The 1,060-nt window shown below is 60.5% G+C and overlaps 1 protein-coding gene across 1 annotated transcript in view; it reads left to right on the top strand.

The window, feature by feature from the left end:
* The first annotated feature begins 747 nt into the window (after positions 1–747).
* Positions 748–1,060, top strand: part of LOC105531835 (lysophospholipid acyltransferase 7-like) — an 18,765-nt gene continuing 18,452 nt past the window's right edge. The window contains 2 exon segments of the mRNA XM_011969833.1: positions 748–823; positions 909–1,038. Coding sequence (XP_011825223.1) covers positions 748–823; positions 909–1,038 — 206 coding nt within the window.

Raw genomic sequence — 1,060 nt, 5'->3', positions numbered from 1 at the left:
GAGGCGCGTTAGAGCTCCGGGCTGGCGCAACCGCCTGTGGATCTGCCGGGGATTGGATCCGACCCACGCTGGGGTGTGCGGGACGGGTTGGGGCTGGGCCTGGGCCTGGGGACGGAAGGGTGTCCGATCCCCGGGTTCTCCGTAGGAGAGGGGTCTGGAGCACCGAAGGAGGTGGAGGCTGGAGGCCCGGGCTCCTCTGGGTGCTTGCGAAGGAGAAGGGCTGGGGGGTCCGGATATCTGCTTTCACAAGGGCCGGGGGATGGGGGATCCAAAGAGGGGATCTGGGTTCCTGGATCCTCGCTGGAAGAGGGGTCTTGGAGGTCTAGATTCCTGGGCTGTCAAGGAGGAAGGGTCTGGGAGGGGTGCTGTTTCTGGGGTTTTTAAAGAGGGGCGTCTTCAAATCTGGGTCCCCAGTATGGGTACGGGGAGTAACTTTGATTTCTGCCTTCGCAAAGGAGGCGCCTGGGTGCTGGGAGATCCCCACGCTTTCCTGGGTTCTCAAAGGAGAGAAGAGCTGGAGGCCTGTGCGCTCATAGGAGAGGGGCTGGGGGTGGATTCCTGTCTCCAAGGAGGAAGGGGCTGGAGTCCGGTTCCTACGTTCTCAAAGGAGAGGAGCTGAGTCTCGGACTCCATCATCCTCAAAAACTGGAGTCTAGAGGGCTGGGTTCCTGGATCCTCGAAGAGGGAGGAGGCAGGGGGCCTGGATTCCTGGGTTCTCACTGTGAATCTCTGCCCCTCCCCCAGACCATGTCGCCTGAAGAATGGACGTATCTAGTGGTTCTTCTTATCTCCATCCCCATTGGCTTCCTCTTTAAGAAAGCCGGTGAGTCAGGCTCCCTCCGCAGTGGAAAATAAAGGGGGGGACCCTCTGGAAGGTTCCAGCCTTATTCTGTCCCTTCCCCCTGCAGGTCCTGGGCTGAAGAGATGGGAGGCAGCTGCTGTGGGCCTGGGGCTCACCCTGTTCACCTGTGGCCCCCACACTTTGCATTCTCTGATCACCATCCTTGGGACCTAGGCCCTCATTCAGGCCCAGCCCTGGTGAGAATTTGGTGGAGGGAGG

This window comes from Mandrillus leucophaeus, unplaced genomic scaffold, assembly GCF_000951045.1.
Source record: "Mandrillus leucophaeus isolate KB7577 unplaced genomic scaffold, Mleu.le_1.0 Scaffold912, whole genome shotgun sequence".
NCBI lineage: Eukaryota > Metazoa > Chordata > Mammalia > Primates > Cercopithecidae > Mandrillus > Mandrillus leucophaeus.
Note: the sequence above shows the minus strand (reverse complement) of the source record. Positions and strands in the feature narration are given on the sequence as shown.